This window comes from Myotis brandtii, unplaced genomic scaffold (assembly GCF_000412655.1).
Source record: "Myotis brandtii unplaced genomic scaffold, ASM41265v1 scaffold195, whole genome shotgun sequence".
NCBI lineage: Eukaryota > Metazoa > Chordata > Mammalia > Chiroptera > Vespertilionidae > Myotis > Myotis brandtii.
Genome location: NW_005357271.1, coordinates 301,789 through 318,589, shown reverse-complemented (window position 1 = coordinate 318,589; position 16,801 = coordinate 301,789). Strand labels below are relative to the sequence as shown.

The window sequence follows — 16,801 nt, the reverse complement described above, 5'->3', positions numbered from 1 at the left end:
GGAAGGGGGTGTGGGGGGTGCGGGAAGAGATTGGACAAAAATCTTACACCTATGGTCGAGGACAGTCGGTGGTCAGGGGGGGATAAGGGCATGGGGTGGGGTGGGAACTGGGTGGAGGGGAGCTATGGGGGGAAAAAAGAGTAACATCTGTAATAATCTGAATAAATATTTTTTTAAAAAAAGGGGAGACCACAGACAGTACAAGGTCATATGAAGACACAGGCAGAGACTAGCATGATGTAGTTACAAGCCAAGGAGCACCAAGGATTGTTGGCAGCCATCAGAAGCTGGAAGGGGTAAGGAATGGAGGGCTTGTGGGTAGAGCTCACATCTTCATCTTCTACATCCGTCCTATAAACAAACACTCAGTTCGTGGTAATTTGTTATGGTAGCCCCAGGAAACCAACACAGATCATACTACTCTACTTCTTGTATGTATTTTGAAATCTCCATAACTTGCAAAAAATTTTTAATAGCATATTGAGGCTGTGGCAAGCTGCGAGGCTCCAGAAAAGGCCTGAAGAAGGAACTAATTGGACTCATGAGTTGAGAGTTGAGTTAGAATTATGGACATCCTGTGATGTCCCATCCCCTGCTCTCCCTGAATGCCATGGCCCATTTGGTCCTATGGGTCCCCTGCTCTCCCTCAAGACCCCTCTCCCACTGGGCTGCTCCTGTTCCTGAGACCCTTATGAGGACTGTCTACCTAAGAGTTTGCATGGACCATCTAGATGGCCCCTGCTGTTTCATGCCATCATGTAGATCTCAGGGCACTTGCAGAGGCCTCTCCCTCTCCACTTCCGTCTGACTTTTTTCTTCATAGCCCTGTTCGCACCTGGCATGATAGATCTCTTTCCTACTGCTATCATTCTCCTTCGTGTCAACCTGTGTGCATTATGTAGGATCTTGACATCCATTTTGTGTGACACCAGGGCTCTGGATACATAATAGAGAAGTGGGCAGAGAGGAAGGGCAAAGCAAATGACTGTGGATAGGTCAAGTAAAGATCCCAGATCTCCTGAGCAGCCGTGACCGCGCCCTGACCTCAGATAAACCCTTCCCTAACAAGAGAGCAGGTGGTGTGCACAGTTGGTAGTCTCTAAAGTGTCAATGTGTCCCTAGTGAATGGAAAGGTGTGCCTGTGTGCTGAAGTAGGCAGAGGGATCCTGGGAAGCACTGACTAGGTCCCATCCTCTGTGTCAGCCCCCCGAGTCTCATGCTTACTTGGAGCAAATGTGACAGGCCCTGCTACCCATGCCCATCCTCCTCCCAGATGATGAGCACCTGAGTAACAGCAGCTCCAACTCTCCCAGGGACAGTGCCAAACCCTCCTAATAACTCAAGAGGAAGCCAACATGCTGAGTCTGCTTTGTCCTACACACAATGTCAACACCAGGCCTGAGAATGTCCCCAAGCTGTCAGGTCCCCAGCTAAGAAGACCCCATGGATATCATCCTTTATACTTACCCTGACATCCGGCCTGTCCAAACCAAACAGAGGCAAATGGGGTGGTGTGGCACACAGACTTTATTCTGACCGCCCCCACCTCCTGGGTCCAAGCCCATATCCTGACAACAGAATGGGCTCACTCAGCACTTAGAAAGACCCTCTTGTGTGCAGTGTTGGTGTAAGGATGCCAACGCCACTCCACATCTGCTGTGGCCTCCTGTTCCAGCGTGCCAAGGCGAATCATGTATACTGGTAGAGGGGAACAGAGACATTATCAACTATACAGCCAGCTTTTCCCCACCAACAGACCTGAGATAAAGTCCAAACTCACACTTGAGCTCAAAGCGAGGGCCAACCTCGGTCAGCTCCACATTGCGGTGGTTGGTCTTCCTGTACACATGGTGTCTGGGGCAAGGGAAGGCAGGGCAGGAGTGAGAGGAGGCAGGAGCAGCTATAGGTCAACAACCACTAGTATAGGGACACAAAGGTCAGGATACAATCCCAGAGCCCAGCCCATGGACACACCGGAAGGAGATGTAGTCATTCTGGTTTGCAAAGGTGATGACCCGATGGCTGTCTTCTTTGGGCACAGGGAACAGGTAACGAAGTATGTCAGAGACCTGGGGCAGAGGGAAGAAGATTGGGGAATGCCCAGCCTGGCATCGCCTGCCCCCAGCCCTAGTTCCATGATCCCAGACTCACCCGCTTGCCCAGACGGGAGGAGAAGCCATGAATGATGAGGTGAGGTTTGGCCTCTGACACGGTGCCCAGGTCAGGGATGTCATGCCGCATAAGCACATTGCATAGTGTGAAGTAAGCAGTGGGGCCAAAGGGCAGGTGACTGACAATGAACCCCACTGGTGGGGCCAGATAGGCTGTCAGAGACTGTCTGCTCTCAGATGGCCAACCCGGCAAACACCCTGCTCCCTCCCACCAACCTTACCAGGTGTGCCACGATGCTCATGGATAACTATCAGGTCGGTGACACCATTAGCTTTGCAGGCTCGCACCAGTGCCCCCACCTCATGTCGGCCACGGTTCATGCGCTGGGCACCAGGAAACACCAACTTCAGCTCCTGCACGTGTACACACACCAGTTAGGACTCAGGCCACTGGTACCTGAGCATCTTCCACTCCCTGATTCTTTTGATACCTTTGCAAACATCTTGAGGCGTGAACTGGGGTCTCGGGAAGTCGTGATCATGACCTTGGGATCCTCAACCCCTGCCCATCGATATTCATCATCCACATGACTGGTCACACCTGTCAGATGCATGAGGGGCAAGAACATGAGATTATCTTGGGAAGTGAAATACTAACTTGGGAGTGGCAGAATCCATTCAGAGCTGCACCATCTGACAATATCTTCAGTGATAGGATGCTCCACACCCACAATGGGCAATAGGGTGGCACCAAACCATATTGGCTACAAGCACAAGTTTAATGCAGAACTGAATTTTCTAATTTGATTTAATTTCACTCATTTAAGCTGTATTAATCACACAGGGCTAATGGCTATTGTGTTAGCATAAGTACAGATTCTAATAAGGCCAAAGGTAACAGACTCCTATTTCTCCTAACAAATATTTACATCATTTGTGATTCCTTTCAGATGTGTTGAATAACACAATGAGTAAAACATTTGGGTGCCAATGAAGTGCTGAGAGCTCGGGAAATGGCAGTGAACATAATGGACACTATCCTGTCCCAGCAAAATTCACATTCCAGTGAGGGAGACCAAAGCAAAACAGAGAGTAAGTTGGGTGGTATCACATGTGTCTCTAATTGGAATTGGGAGCACTCAGGACGAGCTCCTCTGAGTAGCCATCAGTGCAGAACCATGAAGACTCTGGGGCACAGTTCCAGGAACATGAGTCGCAGAGCCTTTCATCAAGGTGTGTGAGGAAAGATATGGAGGCCAGTGGGCCCCAGTGTTGGGGAAGGTCACCTTCACCACCAGCGTCGTCAAACTCCAGGGAACCATGTAAGGCCAAAGCCTCCCTACGTAACTCCGTGGGGATCAGGCGGTTCTCTGCAGGGGAAAGACAGAGGGATAAGTGAGATATACAGATGAAGGTCTCAGTTAATACAACACTATGGCTTACAAACCTGATGGGAAAAATACCTTTCTTACTCCTTTCTGAGCAGAGATGATACTGGGGGGTGAGAGGTTGGGGACTATTTCTATCTACATGCTAACCTGTTAACAATAGTTATAGGAAACAATTTGCTACAGTTCCTGAGTCTCATGGCTTGAAGGTTTTTAGACTGCTCTTTCTGTATAAAGGTGGACCAGAAATCCTGAAACCCTCTGACAACAAATCTGCTAATCATGATGCTCTAGGTCAGAAGTTTCCTCTGTGAACTAAAGCTTGACCTGGCATAGGGGCTGGGCTGTGGGAACATCCACCTTGGGAGTATAGAGCTATACATGACTGTGCCCCTGGAACCAGCACTTGTTAGTGTGCCCTGGTGGAATTCTTGCACATGGAAGATACTCACCTGAAGGAAATCTCCACTATACTCAACGGATTTTAGAAACAATGCTGAACAAAAACATAAAACTGCCAAAGAATACATATAACCTAATACTACCTTTAAAACTAAAAATCAACCAATATGATTTAGGGATACAAATAAGTACCATATAAGCACACACACAAAAACCAAGGAAACAGTTTATTTTTAAACAATATTCAATACTGTGGTTACCTAAGTTGTGGAAAATATTCCTGAATTTCAATACAGGGGTGGACAAAACTAGGTTTATAGTTGCATTGTAACATTCTTTGAGTTAATAAAGCTATTGTAATAATAACCTGAATGTCTTTCCATACAAACAAATGTAAACCTACTTTTGCCAACCCATGTATACTGACCACTTTCCATTTCTTAAGATGGGCGGATAGATTACAGTTGTTTAACATTATGCTTAACATAAACATACACACACATAACCACACACACTGTGTATATATATATATATATACATACATCTAACAACTAGGAACATCTAAGTAATTTAAAATAATCAGATACTGAGTTGATGTACCTTCAGATAAGAAACAAAGCTTCACCAACACAAGAACACAACTGGGTGAATAAATATGTCATTTTTAATCAGACATGTGTGACAAACTCTTCATTAGTATGGCAAATGTAAAGTGGGGAAAACACTGCAAAATTAGACCCTAATTTACAACGCAACTAAAATTAAATTATATACGGATTAACAGTTTAAAAATGCAAGGGACTCATAATACCACTAAAAGACAGCAAGATATGCTTTAATACCTGGTACTAAAGAAGATAACGAGATGAAAAACTACGGGGAGTGGAGGTGGGGAACGTCTACAAGGACCATAGGGATCATTTTAAATTTGAGAAGAACTAGACACACTGTAAGCAAAATTAATAGACAAGCTGTAAAATCTCGATACTGTAGCATAAATGACAAGTAATTCATACCATCATCTGGAGGAGCACTTGCAAGCAACAGAAAGACCCAGCAGGCAAAGAAAATGACCAGTAAATACTTGAAAAGATGCCCAACTATACTACCAAAGAAATGCTAATTAAGTCACTTGGTTTTTCCATTGGGTTTTAAAATGCAAACCCGCAGTCTCTCGAGGGGTGGGTGACGCCGCCGGGCAGCGGGGACCATACCTTCGAGCGCGCGCCGCACCTTCTCCTTCCTCTCGTAGGCGGCGCGCTGCGCCTCCTCGCGGGCCTTGCGGTAGAGGTACTCGCGGCGAAGGCGCGCCTCACGGCGCAACTAGGGAACAGCGTGTCGGGTGAGCGCCTCTTTCTCCATGCACGCTCGGCCCCGGGGGACCACCCATCCCGAGCCCACAGACCTCATCCCCAGCCCTCCGCGAACCCCCAACCTTCAAAACAGAAGCTCAAACATCCCTACCATCCTGGGCGCCGCTTCCACGTGGGTTTCGGAGAATCTGCGAGAGCTGCCAGCACTACGCAGTCCTCGCTTCCGCCCTCAACCAAGAAAGTGGTAGGTTCACTAAACGCTGCTGATGGGAGTCACAAGGCGATTGGCCAGCCCAGAAGCGCATGCTCACTGGAGCTACCAATAGGCAGAGGAAATGTCAAGATGTTGTTAGGCGGCCTGGGGCTGCCATTAATAAAGATGTCTTCCTTGGCTTCACCATTTGTCGCGGCTGTGCAGAATGCCCAAATTGAAGATGATGTACCGCTAGTTATTATGCCATTGGCGGCTTGAAATAGTGCAGCAGCTGTAAAGCCAGCACAACGGTAGGCCGCAGGATCGCTTAACAGCTCCTTTTGGAATTAAATCTAAAGCCGTTTCTCCCTTAAAATGGTTGCTACGCCTCCTTCCTTCGCCACAGCGATAGCCCTACTTTTAAAATGCAGCCGCTTCCAGAAGCGACTCGGAACCCCACAGCTCTCGCCAACTTTCCGGTTGGCTGATTCGCTTCGGATGCTAAGCGCAGAAAGCGACTACTCGGTTGCAATGCTGCTGCTCTGAGGACGCTTGCCATTAGAAGCCGAGACTCCCACGGCTTTCAACCCCACGGCTTCCACTACGTGATCGCTGGGCCCACAGCGACGGCGGATCTCGAACGTCCATTGGCTACACTACCGGCACGGTGAGCGGTGATTGGGCGACCTGGAAGGAGACTGGCTCCAGATTAGAGTGCGGTGGGCCATGGCCGCAGCCGATTTACGGGCGGAGCTGGACTCGCTGCTGCTGCAGCTGCTCTGGGACCTGGAAGAGCTGGAGTCAAAGCGGGTGGCGCTGAACGCCCGGGTGGAGGAGGTGGGAGCCTGGGACGGGCGGGCGGAGGGTCACGCCGAGGTAAACCGAGTTTTACTGATCCTCTCTCTTTCCGAAGGGCTGGCTTTCGCTCTCCAAAGCTCGCTATGCCATGGGTGCCAAGTCGGTAGGGCCCCTGCAATATGCCTCCCGCATGGAGCCCCAGGTCTGCGTCTGCACCAAGTGAGGAGCCTTGCCTGCTGAATCGGGTAGGTGGGGAATGCGCAGGGTGGGGCTGTCAAAGATCCATCCTCCCTTCTCTTTCTTCAGCGAGGCGCAAAATGGACTCCAGAAGTTTCGTGTGGTAAGAGCCGGCGCCCAGAGTCCAGAGGAGGTGGGGCCCCGTGAGGCAGGTGAGCCCCCCTTCCCGTCAGGGACCCCTCCCGATGTCAAAGACAAAATACAATTAAGGAGATGATTTTATTCAAGTTGCTTTGATAGAGCGCCCTAGATTTGAAGATCAAAATGTCTCAGCAGAGTGGTTTTGGCCTTAGACTTTTATAGGGAGAAATAGGTGAAGTCTTTTACAGTTGGGATTGTTTTGTAGTTACAGGAAGTCTCAGTCAGTTGGAAAGAAAATGTTTATCTCTTTCAGAAGGACAAACTTTCAATCTCAGCTAGTCATTCATAAAGAACAGGGAGTTGGAGAGTCTGTCTGACCTTTCAGCATGTTCAGGCAAAATGGGAAAGGTCAGTTGTGAAAGCCGCAACCTGCACGGCTAGGGTTCAGGATCTGGAGAAGGGCCACGCACAAATGAGGAGACTAGACAAGAAATACGAATTTGGAAATCATGGGGGTCAGGCGGAGAACCGCTCTCTAGTGGAAAGGCTTCACTGGGGCCCAGGCCCTGTTAGATTTTATTTAATTTTAGAACACACATCTTGCCCTTAGTCAGGCAGGCAATCTGGTAGCAGACAGACTATCTTAAAGGTCAGTAAATAGTAAAGATTTACTTTGAGACTATTACATCAGGAAATTGCTTGAGCCAGCATTGTCTCAACAGAACAATTGGTGCATAGCTTTTAGCCCTTGCCAAAGCTCAAGATCCATCAGCCTTCTGGGTTCCCTGTTTGCACTTTCATGATAGTGTAGACCAGCGGTTCTCAACCTGTGGGTCGCGACCCCTTTGGGGGTCGAACGCCCTTTCACAAGGGTCGCCTAAGACCATCGGAAAACATATATAATTACATATTGTTTTTGTGATTAATCACTATGCTTTTATTATGTTCAATTTGTAACAATGACATTGGGGGTCACCACAACATGAGGAACTGTATTAAAGGGTCGCGGCATTAGGAAGGTTGAGAACCACTGGTGTAGACAATGGATAGCTTCCAGCAGTCAGTGTATGACTTTGTCTAAACAAGGGTTGGTTTTATGAGAGTCTTGAGAATGTATGGACAGTCTCACATTTGAATCACAAGTGGGGAACGGTGGTTTTTTTGTGGTAAGCTGTTTTTTGGATCTTAAAAGGTTGCAGAGATTTTGCAACCATCAGTATTTCCCAGGATCATGAGCTCAGAGTTCAACATTGTCACCCAGAAGTTAAGGGCCAGGTAATAAGATTCCAACTTCTACCCTTTCTTTCTCCAGCTCTGCGAAGGCGCAAGGGCCTTACCAGGATTCCAGAGCCCGAGGCCTTCTCAGCCTCCCCAAACCCTCTGAACTGGTTTGGAATCCTGGTTCCACATAGCCTACGGCAAGCCCAAGCCAGCTTCCAGGAGGGTGAGTGGACTCTGCCAGTTGACCGTGTGGCTCTAAGCCAAAATTGGACCCTCTAATGCCAGGGCTGGGATTAGTCTACAAAGGGTTTTGCAGGTTTTTTCCATTGCATACTTTTGTTGCATGCCTGCTGTTTTTTCTGAAAGCATTTACAGCATCTTGGCAGTGTTCTAGGCTCATGATCAGTGCTGGGATACAGCAGGAAATGAAAGGGACAAATATCCTCATAGAATGTTATACTATTGAGGGGAGAAAGACAACCTGCAAATAAGTAAGTAATGAGAATTGTTATGCAAAAATAAGATAGGGTGTTGTAGATGAAGTGGGACAGGAATGGTCTGGGGGAACTGTTTTATGAAGGTGATCTGGGGGAACAGTGTTCTAAGCAGAGGGGCCAACTGGGGTGAAAAGGCAAGATTGTGTGGGCCATTGCAGAGAAGAGGCCAGTGGACTAGAGTTGGTGTAGCAGAGAGAGCCAGGAGCTGTGGTTAGAGGGCTCTAGGCCCCGATAATTTGAGGGCTGAATAGGCCCTGTTGAGGACTTTGGGAGTAATGGGGTAGACTTGCAGCCTGACAGGAATCCAGTGGATTCTGCGTGGGAACAGATGAGCAGAGGTATTAAGTAGCCACCAGGGAGCAGCCAGGCTTAAGATGCAGGTAGAGGTTGGTACATACTAGATCTCAAGGTCTCTTTTTACTTTTTTATGGCTTTCCCAGAATTTATGAGAATCATCTGGCAATTTTATCTTGACAAGTCCCGAGACTACTGACTTTCTCTGTCTTTTGAGAAAAACTCCCCCTACTCTCCTCCTCCAAATGACTGACTTCTTTGTTTGGTGGGCTAGATAAACTCCCCCTTCTCTCCCCTTCCCTTCCCCCTCCTTTTCTGCATTCTTTGGTTAGGAAGGAGAGGTATTAACCATCTGTTCTCAAGTGTCCTTGGCTGGGAAAGATAAGATCTTGCTGCAGACTAGCTGCAAGTTGCCCAAGCTGTTTGGCCTTGTTTAATTTTCTTGTCTCAGTTTCCTCCTGCACTGGAATCTTCTTAGCTTCTTAATATCCTTCTATAGAACCCCCCAGGATTTGCTGACAAATCAATTTGGGAATAAGGGAAGGATATGAGTGAAGGATGAGCCCACTGGCTAGCCAGGAATCCTGGGAGAATGGAGCTGCCCTCACCAGGTGTGGGAGGAATGCAAAGCAGCAGCTGAAAGGGTATGGTTGTGTTCCTAGTGGTGGAGATTCTGTGGGCAGTTGCACACATGCATCTGGAGTTTGGAAGAGGCTTCAGCTGGAGAGAGATTCCAGAGCCCACCACATAACTCTGGCATTTAAATTCCTAAGTTTCTGACACATGTAGCATTGAAGCTAAGATGGAGTAAAATCAGCAGGTGGACAGGAAGTGAAGGAGAGGAAGGGGGGAACCATTAGAGGAGACTGAGAAGCAGTAGTGAAGCAGGAGTAACACCTAGAGGGTGAGGTGTCCCAGAAGCCAAAAGGAGAATGTGTTTCCTGGATGGAGTTGATCAGATGTGTGGCCAGCTCTGCTGCTGGATAGGTAGGCTGAAGACAGGACTGGCCAGTGCATTGGTTGGCATGGAGGCCCAGAGGATTTGGCAGCAGCTATTCCAGCAGAGGCATCAAGCAGAAGCCACCTAAAGGTTGATCCAGAGTGTGGAATACTGTTGGAGGCAGAGAAAACAGATGGAAGGAGTGAGGGTGAAAGCCGCGAGGGACTGTGGTAATGGAGAAAAGTAGGAAGAAAATAAGAGCATGAGACAGTGTGTGTAATGATCTGTGGATTATTAGTTCCTGGTGGGTGATAGAAGGGGGTCAAGAAAGTCTTTTGAGGAGGTGACATTTTAGCAAAGACCTGAAGAAGGTGAGGGTGTGGGTCCAGTGAGGTTTGGAGCAGCCATTGCAGGGTGTACCTGGAATGTTTTAGGAATAATAGAGGCCTAGCGCCTTTCCAATCCCTGGGAATGTCCAGATTCCCTTAAGTCATGTGTCACACTACAGATACCATGGTGACAATTTCTCCCCTTCCTCTAGGCCTGCTGCTGGCTGTAGATATGGCCAGTCTCCAGATCCACATCAACTGGGGTCGAAGCCAGCTTCGAGGGCTCCAGGAGAAACTCAAGCAGCTTGAGCTTGGGGCTGCCTAACCTGTGGCCACAGAAGAAGACCATGAGTTCAGTTGTTCTTTGATGTGGTTGCTTTATTTCAGGCCTTTTTCCTTCACAGCTTGCTCGGCCCCTACCACTACCACCCCATCCCAGACAGCTAATCACCCCCACCTTAAAATTTTTCCAGTCTGCTGTTTCCAACTTTGTTATATGTGAAAGTTTAAAGAGGCAAACTGAGTAATGTTCAAAGTCACTACTATGAAACCACTTCCAGTCTTTGTTCTAGGACACACTCATATGGGGAGGGTCAAAGCTGTTAGGTTAGTTTATATTAGGGAGCAACAGAGCAATCTCATGCATAAATCACTGCAGGAGAAGTAGTGCATAGCTAGTGGCAGAAAGGACAAGAAGTAGGTGCTTCAGTTTCACTAGATCCTCAAAACTGATTTTGATGGAAAGAAAAAAAGATACATGGCTAGCAGATCAGGAGAGTGGTTTCACGTCGATAACAAACACAATTACCTGCATACATGGGCAGCCCTTGGCAGGTTTTAAGCCAAAAAGTAAAAAAGATCTAACCTAGATTTTCAAATGAACTATAGGAAGAGACCTTTCAGGTTTTGAAACACCTGCCTTCTATCTTTTCAGTAGTGAGGCTGAACCTTTTGTAATTTGTTAAAAGGCCAATTGTATTTGCTATTCTGGGAACTCTGTCCTTATTTCATTTTCCTACTGGGTTGTGGATATTTTTCGCAGTTTTTAAAGAGCTAATTTTTATGCTTGGGGAAAATTGGTTCTTTGTTCACAATATGAGTGATTTTTTAGTTTGTTTTTTAACTTTATGGTGGTTTTTTTTTAATGGTTTAAAAAAAATAACTTTATTGTAAAATAAAACATATTACATTATAGAACCACACAGAATAATTGAAAAGCTTAATGAATAATTAAGGTGAAAGCTATAGTAACCATCACCCAACTTGTGTTTCTTAGCCTGTTTTGTTTTACATTTTATTTTTTCATCACCATTTATCCCCATATACCCTCTTCCAACCTCTTCCTCCCCGCTGCAATCACCACACTGTTGACCCTGTCCATAAGTTCTCCTTTTTTTTTTTTTTTTCCTCAATCCCTTCATCCCCCACTTCAACCAGAGCTTCAATTTCACTAGTAGTGATCTAATCACATTCCCTGGTTCTTCCTGATTTAGTTTTGGAAGATTATATGTTTCTAGAAATCTATCCATTTCTTCCAGATTCCCAATTTGTTGGTATATTTCTTAGAATTCTTTGTATTTCTGTGGTGTCAGTTGTTACTTTCATTTCTGATTTTATTTGAATCCTCTCTATTTTTTTCTTGATGAGTCTTGTTAAGGGTTTGTCAATCTTGTTTCTTTTCAAAGAACCAGCTCTTGCTTTCATTGATCTTACTGCTATTTCATTTCTACTCTGATCTTTATTATTTTCTTCCTTCTACTCTGGGCTTTCTTTTTTTTTCAGATTCCTTTAAGTATAAAGTTAAATTGTTTATTTGCGCTTTTTGTTGTTTCTTGAGGTCGGCCTGTAATGCTATGAATTTCTCTTTTAGGACTGTTTTCCCTGTGACCCACAGATTTTGGGTTGTTGTGTTCTCATTTCATTTGTTTCAAGGTATCTTTTGATTTCTTCCTTGATCTATTGTTAAGCCATTCATTGTTTAGTAATATGTAATTTAGTCTCCATATCTTTGTGGGTTTTTCAGTTTTCTTCTTGTGATTGATTTCAAGTTTCATGGCATTATGGTCAGAGAAGATTCTTGATATGATTTCAGTCATAATTTATTGAGACTTGTTTTATATCCTAACATATGGTCTATTCTAGAAAATGTACCATGGGCACTTAAAGGGAATGTATATACTGCTGTTTTGGAGTGAAATGCTCTGATGATATTGATTAAATCCATTTGGTGTGGTGTGTCACTTAAGACCACCGTCTCCTTGTTGATTTTTCTGTTTGGATGATCTTTCTATTGATGTCAATGGGGTGATAAAATCCCCTACTATAACTGTATTACTGTCTTTCCTTTTATGTCCATCAAGCTTTGCTTTACATATTTAGGTGCTCTTACTGTTCGTTACATAAATGTTTACAAGGATTATATCCTGTAGGTGGATTGCTCCCTTTATTATTATGTAGTGTCCTTCTTTGTCTATTACTATAGCCTTGGTTTTAAAGTCTATTTTCTTACATAGTATTGCTACCCAAGCTTTTTTTTCTTTTCCATTTGCATGAAATATCTATTTCCATCCCTTTACTTTTTGTCTGTATCTTTTGTTCTGAGGTGGACCTCATGAAGGCAACATATACACGAGTCTTATTTTCTTATCCATTCAGCTATCTTATGTCTTTTGATTGGAGCATTTAAGCCTTTACACTTAAAGTGATTATTGATAGGTATGTATTTATTGCCATTTTATTTTTTAAATTATGTTCCTGGTTTTGTTTTTTTTTTTGTTTTTTCTTGTTTTTCGCTTCTCTTTTTAAAAAAAAAATATATTTTTATTGATTTCAAAGAGGAAGGGAGAAGGAGAGAGAGATAGAAATATCAGTGATGAGAGAGAATCACTGATTGGCTGCCTCCTATATGCCCTGACTGGGAATTGAACTGTGACCTGGTCCATAGGTCGACACTCAACCGCTGAGCCACGCTGGCTGGGTTTTTCCTTGCTTAGTCTTCTTCTCCTTCCTCTTCTCCTTGTCTTTCTCCTTCTCTTTGTCCTTCTCCTCTTCCTCCTCTTTCTTCTTGTTCTTCAAGTCCTTTAACATTTTTTTAAAATACTGTTTTGTTAGTAAGAAAGTACTTTAGCTTAAGCCCTTTATTTCTCCTTTAATTTTAAATGATAACCTTGCTGGGTAAAGTAGTCTTGGTTCTAGGTCCTTGTTTTTTATCACTTTGAATATTTCACACCAATCCCTTCTGGCCTGAAATGTTTCTGTTGAGAAATCAGCTGACAGTTTTATGAGAGCTCCCTTGTAGATTCCTTTCTCGTGGCTTTTAAGATTCTCTGTCTTTAACTTTTGCCATTTTATTTATGATGTAACTTGGTGTGGGCCTCTTTGGGTTCATCTGGTTTGGAACTCTGTGTTTCCTTGTATGTCTTTTTCCTTCACCAGGTTAGGAAAGTTTTCAGTCATTATTTCTTCAAATAGGTTCTCAATCCCTTGCTTTCTCTCTTTTCCTTCTGGTATCCCTATGACATGGATTTTGTTGCACTTCACGTTGTCACAAGGTCCCTTAAACTATACTCATTTTTAAAAATTATTTTTTCTTTTTGATGCTTTGAGTGGGTGTTTTTTGTTTACCAAATCGCTGATTTGATCCTCTACTTCATTGAGCACTCTGTTTATTCCTTCAGTGTATTCTTGATTTCAGATTTGACGTTCTTTATTTTTGACTGGTCTTTTTTATGCTGTTCTTCATTTTTGACTGGTCCTTTGTCATGCTGTTGAGCATCCTTATAATGATTACTCTGAACTCTATTATTTGATAAATTGCTTACCTCCATTTCATTTAGCACTTCTTGTGGAGAATCCTCTTGTTCCTTCATTTGGGGCCTGTTTCTTTGTCTCTGCATTTTAGCTGCCTCTTTGTGTTTATTTCTATGTTTTAAGTAGATCTGCTATGGCTCCCTGTTTTGGTAGGGTGGCTTTATGTCGTCAGTGACCTGTGGGACCCAGTGGTGTAGTCTCCTTGATCACATTAGCTGGGTACTCTAAGAATGTCCCTTGTGCATGTTATGTGGGTCCTCCTGTTATAATTCAGTCTTGATTGCTGTTGGTCCATTTGTATGTGGGATCAACACTCAGGCTGGCTGGTAGTGAAGCTCAACCCCCAATACAGCATGAAAATTACTATGCAGGTGCTGATCATACGAAGTGGAATTTGCCTCAGGATGGTTTTGTGCCTGCTGAAATCTCCCTATGGATATACTGTTTGTGAAGCTTATTGGATCCTGCTCTGTTGTCTAGAACTGGTCACTGGGTGTAATAGTTCTGGGCCTCTTTGGTGGGGCCCTGGTGCAGGCCAATGTCAAATGCTGTCTGTGACTGCCTCTGGGCAACCTGTTTGGAGCTATCAGCGATCCACAGCTTGTGGCTCCCTCTACTGGGCCTGGGTGTGTATAGGAAGAACCAAGCTGTGCACCAAAGTCTGCTTCGTACATATATATACAGTAGGTCCTGGGGTTACATCGGAGATCCGTTTCTACGGTGCGACGTAACGCGATTTTTGCCGTAAGTCGGAACCCACCTACATAAGCACCTACGTCACAGACATGGAGCACATACACAGCAGTAATGACGTGAAAGAGTAAAAAAAATTTAAAAGATAACAATTCCTGACCTTTACTTATGGTAAATAAATAATAAATCATGCAAGACTGAAGATACAATTATTGTCTTTAGAAAAGTCAGCCACTGGGTGTTTAAACAATGTTTTATTATTAAAGTTGTAAAGAAACCTGGGTTAAGCTTGGCAGGCAGCCTGGTGTAATAGTCTCTAAGAATAGTGGTACATAAAACCCTGAGTGTCCTTTTTAGTTGTCTCAATTGAAATGAACAAAGAAATGAGCAGCAGCAGTCAGTCTTGAGCAGATGTAAGGGTAACTGGAGGCATATGCAGAGGCACCGAGCCTGGCTATAGTGGGACTTTTATGAGGGGCTGCTAACTTGATCTTCCCGCTATGGCCTCCTGAATCTTGACCACAGTTCTCAGAAGAGACCTGTTACAAAATTTGGGTTTATATTAAAAATAATAGGAAGTCATTGAGACATTTCAAGTAGGGAGGTGACGTGATTTATTTTATATTTTACATGACCAGCCTGTCTGTGGTGTGAGAGTGGATTAGAATGAATGGAGACAAATGAACATAGGAAGCTACTGTTAGCACCTAAGCCATAAAGGATGGAGGCCTGAACTAATAGGAAGTGGAGAATGTACATAAGGGACATCTGGTGGCTGATTAAATGTAGGAAGTGAGCCCTGACTGGTTTGGCTCAGTGGATAGAGCGTAGGCCTGCGGGCTGGAGGGTCCCAGGTTCGATTCTGGTCAAGGGCATTAAAAAATAAATGTAGGAAGTGAGGGACAAGGTGACATTGAGAAAAGAGAACCCTAGGTTATTAAAGAGCTAGTTTATTAAAGAGCTCATTTAAGCATAATGAGAAATGTAGCAAAATACTGGTAATAGACAGTAGGGGTGTGGTATTGCCTTTCAGTTCTTCTTCACCAAGGATCTGGGGATGTTTTTTGTCTTGGTCTGTTCAGAGCATTTTTTATCAGCTGGATTCTCTGTAACCTGCTTGACCTCTGCTGTGGCCCACATCAAAAGAGCTATCATTTTCAGAGGATAATCTATGTCCTGAAATCTTCTATGGACTGAATTGTGCCACTACCCCAAATTTATCTGATGAAGTTCTAACCACCAATGAGACTATATTTAGAGATGCAGCCCATAAGAAGGTAATAAAGGTTCAAATAGGTCATAAGGGTGGGTCTTAACCTGATAGAACTGGTGTCCTTACAAGAAGAGGAAGAAATATGAGTGCTTGTCCTCTCCAGACACCCACGTATATGAGAGGCCACGTGAGCACACAGTGAGAAGGCAGCCATCTATAAGCCAGGAAGAGAATTCTCACCAGAAACCAAACCTGCCAACAGCTTTGTCTTGAACTTCTGGCCTCCAGGACTATAAGGAAATGAGTTTCTGTTTTTTAGACTACCTAGTGGCATTTGTTAAGGCATCTGTGGTATTTTGTAACAGCAGCCCAGCAGACTAACAGTGTTAACAGGTAAGTATTGTCATTTTCATTTATAGATGATGATGAGGCTTGGCGTTTGACTTGACTAAGATCCCACAGGCAGTAGCAGCTCACCCTCTGCACTCCAATGGATCCTTCCTTATATATCAGCCCTTTGTTTCCTCAGAGAATCATCTGGGCTTACCTGGGAAGTACCAAGTCTTCACCAATTCTATTTCTAAGATCCTAGCTGCTAGTCTTCCTTTCAGCCTGCTGTGCAGACCCATAAAATTGTAGCAGGATAGTAGGAAGCTAGGAAAATCCCTGGGGAAGTAGAACAAGGAAACTGAGACAAAATTAAACAAGGCCAAACAGTTTGGGCAACTTATAGCCAGCTTGTGAATCACATGACCTTATCTTCTCCAACCAAGGACACTTGAGAGCAAATGGTTTATACCCTCCTCCATAATCAGAAAATGCATAGCTTAAATCACCCTGGCCTGGGAAACTAGAGAACAAAGACCCAATTAAGGCCATTTGTGCCAGCTAAACCCAAGGACAGAGGACAGAGGGAAACAAATAATAAAAATCCAGTTAAAGCCAGACAAACCTAAGATACAACAGACCAAAGAAAGATAAAACAGACCAAAGAATAATTTAAAAAATTCCCAATACACTCATTTGAGGTATCAGCATATTAAAAATGCACCTGGCAAGCTGATGAATATTCTACCAAAACCCTCCCCTAAGAGTCTCATCTGCAAGAAAATGAGAGAGAGAGAGAGAGAGAGAGAGAGAGAGAGAGAGAGAAAAGAAGAAGAAGAAGGAGGAGGAGGAGGAGGAGGAGGAGGAGGAAGAGAAGAAGAAGAAGAAGAAGAAGAAGAAGAAGAAGAAGAAGAAGAAGAAGAAGAAGGAGGAGGAGGAGGAGGAGGAGGAGGA

At 44.6% G+C, this 16,801-nt stretch overlaps 2 protein-coding genes across 11 annotated transcripts in view; one reads left to right on the top strand and one right to left on the bottom strand.

Moving 5' to 3' along the window:
- Positions 1–5,469, bottom strand: part of IMP4 (IMP4, U3 small nucleolar ribonucleoprotein) — a 24,372-nt gene extending 18,903 nt beyond the window's left edge. Inside the window, exons 1-9 of one of the 3 annotated variants that reach the window (XM_005864999.2) lie at positions 5,366–5,466; positions 5,116–5,224; positions 3,398–3,481; positions 2,603–2,712; positions 2,393–2,525; positions 2,152–2,306; positions 1,975–2,069; positions 1,781–1,854; positions 1,510–1,698 (exon numbers count right to left, since the gene is read on the bottom strand). In XM_005864999.2, the coding sequence (XP_005865061.1) occupies positions 1,586–1,698; positions 1,781–1,854; positions 1,975–2,069; positions 2,152–2,306; positions 2,393–2,525; positions 2,603–2,712; positions 3,398–3,481; positions 5,116–5,224; positions 5,366–5,368 (876 nt within the window). In that variant the 5' untranslated portion in view covers positions 5,369–5,466 and the 3' untranslated portion in view covers positions 1,510–1,585. Of the gene's footprint in view, positions 1–1,509; positions 1,699–1,758; positions 1,855–1,974; positions 2,070–2,151; positions 2,307–2,392; positions 2,526–2,602; positions 2,713–3,397; positions 3,482–5,115; positions 5,225–5,365 lie in introns of those variants that run through there. The other 2 variants (XM_014538630.1, XM_014538631.1) reach the window with 2 other exon arrangements.
- A 138-nt stretch (positions 5,470–5,607) lies between these two features.
- The window catches only part of CCDC115 (coiled-coil domain containing 115), a 22,596-nt gene continuing 11,402 nt past the window's right edge, over positions 5,608–16,801 (top strand). For 2 of the 8 annotated variants that reach the window (XR_001361885.1, XR_001361886.1), the window contains exons 1-5: positions 6,093–6,244; positions 6,321–6,424; positions 6,512–6,594; positions 7,836–7,967; positions 15,390–15,584. Coding sequence is in view for 4 of the 8 variants with exons in the window: in XM_005865000.2 (XP_005865062.1) it covers positions 6,134–6,244; positions 6,321–6,424; positions 6,512–6,594; positions 7,836–7,967; positions 10,017–10,129 (543 nt within the window). In the remaining 4 variants the exon portion in view is untranslated. The other 6 variants (XR_001361884.1, XM_014538634.1, XR_001361883.1 and 3 more) reach the window with 6 other exon arrangements.